The 1,219-nt window shown below is 41.1% G+C and overlaps 1 protein-coding gene across 1 annotated transcript in view; it reads left to right on the plus strand.

Annotated features, from left to right (window-relative positions):
- LOC107561475 (C1GALT1-specific chaperone 1-like) overlaps window positions 1-1,219 on the plus strand; it is a 3,979-nt gene extending 2,760 nt beyond the window's left edge. The window contains exon 3 of the mRNA XM_016245935.1: window positions 191-1,219. Coding sequence (XP_016101421.1) covers window positions 191-560 — 370 coding nt within the window. The 3' untranslated portion in view covers window positions 561-1,219. The remainder of the gene's footprint in view (window positions 1-190) is intronic.

Raw genomic sequence — 1,219 nt, forward strand, 5'->3', positions numbered from 1 at the left:
ATGCTGGAGACCTGCGCTGGTTCTTCGTGGCCCGGCCCACCACGTACGCAATTATAGAGAACCTCAAGTATTTGGTGTTGGATAAAGATCCAAGCCAGCCGTTTTACATTGGCCACACGGAAAAGTCCGGAGAGCTGGATTACGTGGAGTATGACAGCGGGATTGTGCTGAGCTATGAAGCAATGAGGAGGCTTATAGAGATATTCAAAGATGAGGACAGATGTCCAGAGCGGGGACACGCCTTGTGGAAGACGCCTGAAGAAAAGCAGCTCGCCACATGTCTGAAGTACACCGGGGTGTTCGCTGAAAACGGAGAGGATGCACAAGGCAAAGGGCTTTTTAACAAGAAGAGCGTCAGCTCCTTGATTTCCGACAGCATGGGCCAAAACCCAGCCGACGTCGTGGAGGCCTGTTGTTCTGACATGGCCATCACGTTCGGTGGCATGTCTCCGAGCCAGATACAGGTTCTGATGTATGGCGTCTACAGACTCCGGCCATATGGACACGATTTTCATGATTCCTTGACATTTCTGCCTCCTAATGACTCTGATAATGACTGATTGACTTCATGGTTTCTGTACTGGAACTGTTACTGTTTTGAAATATTGATCATAACTGGGAGCAGGGCCGAATTAGCTGTGATGTGCAGTATGTACTTTAATTCTTATCATGTGTTCTGAAAGGTGGTGCGGGTGTGCAAGTTGAGGGGTTTTCACTGCTTTCTGCTGCAAATGCATTCTGGCAAAAGCAAAAGGATAATTTTTTGCATTTAAGTTAATAATGAGGGGCCAATATTGGATCATTTTGTACACTTGTAGTGTTTTGAACAAAAATTACACAAGATGTATGAATGGCACACATTTGGATCAGATATGCACTGTTATGCAAAATTAAAAGACCCTATAAAGTATATAATGCTAAATGTATACTTTATATGAGCCGTTTGATGATAACTGTCAATATCACCCTTAAAAATATCAAACTAATGTGGCTTGAAAGGTTAATAAGCTTGAGATTGTAAAATTACTTTTGCATAGAAAATTATCTATTTATTTACATATCGAAATGTTTTCTTTCTATTATTCAGATGTACTTCAACATACACTGGCTTGTGATTTTTTTTTATTGTTCTTTACTACGTTTATTAAGTAAACACATCAGGATGCTTGTTTTCACCTGTATAGTGAAGGTTACAAATGAAAGAGTGCTATCAACAGAT

This window comes from Sinocyclocheilus grahami, unplaced genomic scaffold (genome assembly GCF_001515645.1).
Source record: "Sinocyclocheilus grahami isolate Dianchi unplaced genomic scaffold, SAMN03320097.WGS_v1.1 scaffold23.1, whole genome shotgun sequence".
Lineage (NCBI taxonomy): Eukaryota > Metazoa > Chordata > Actinopteri > Cypriniformes > Cyprinidae > Sinocyclocheilus > Sinocyclocheilus grahami.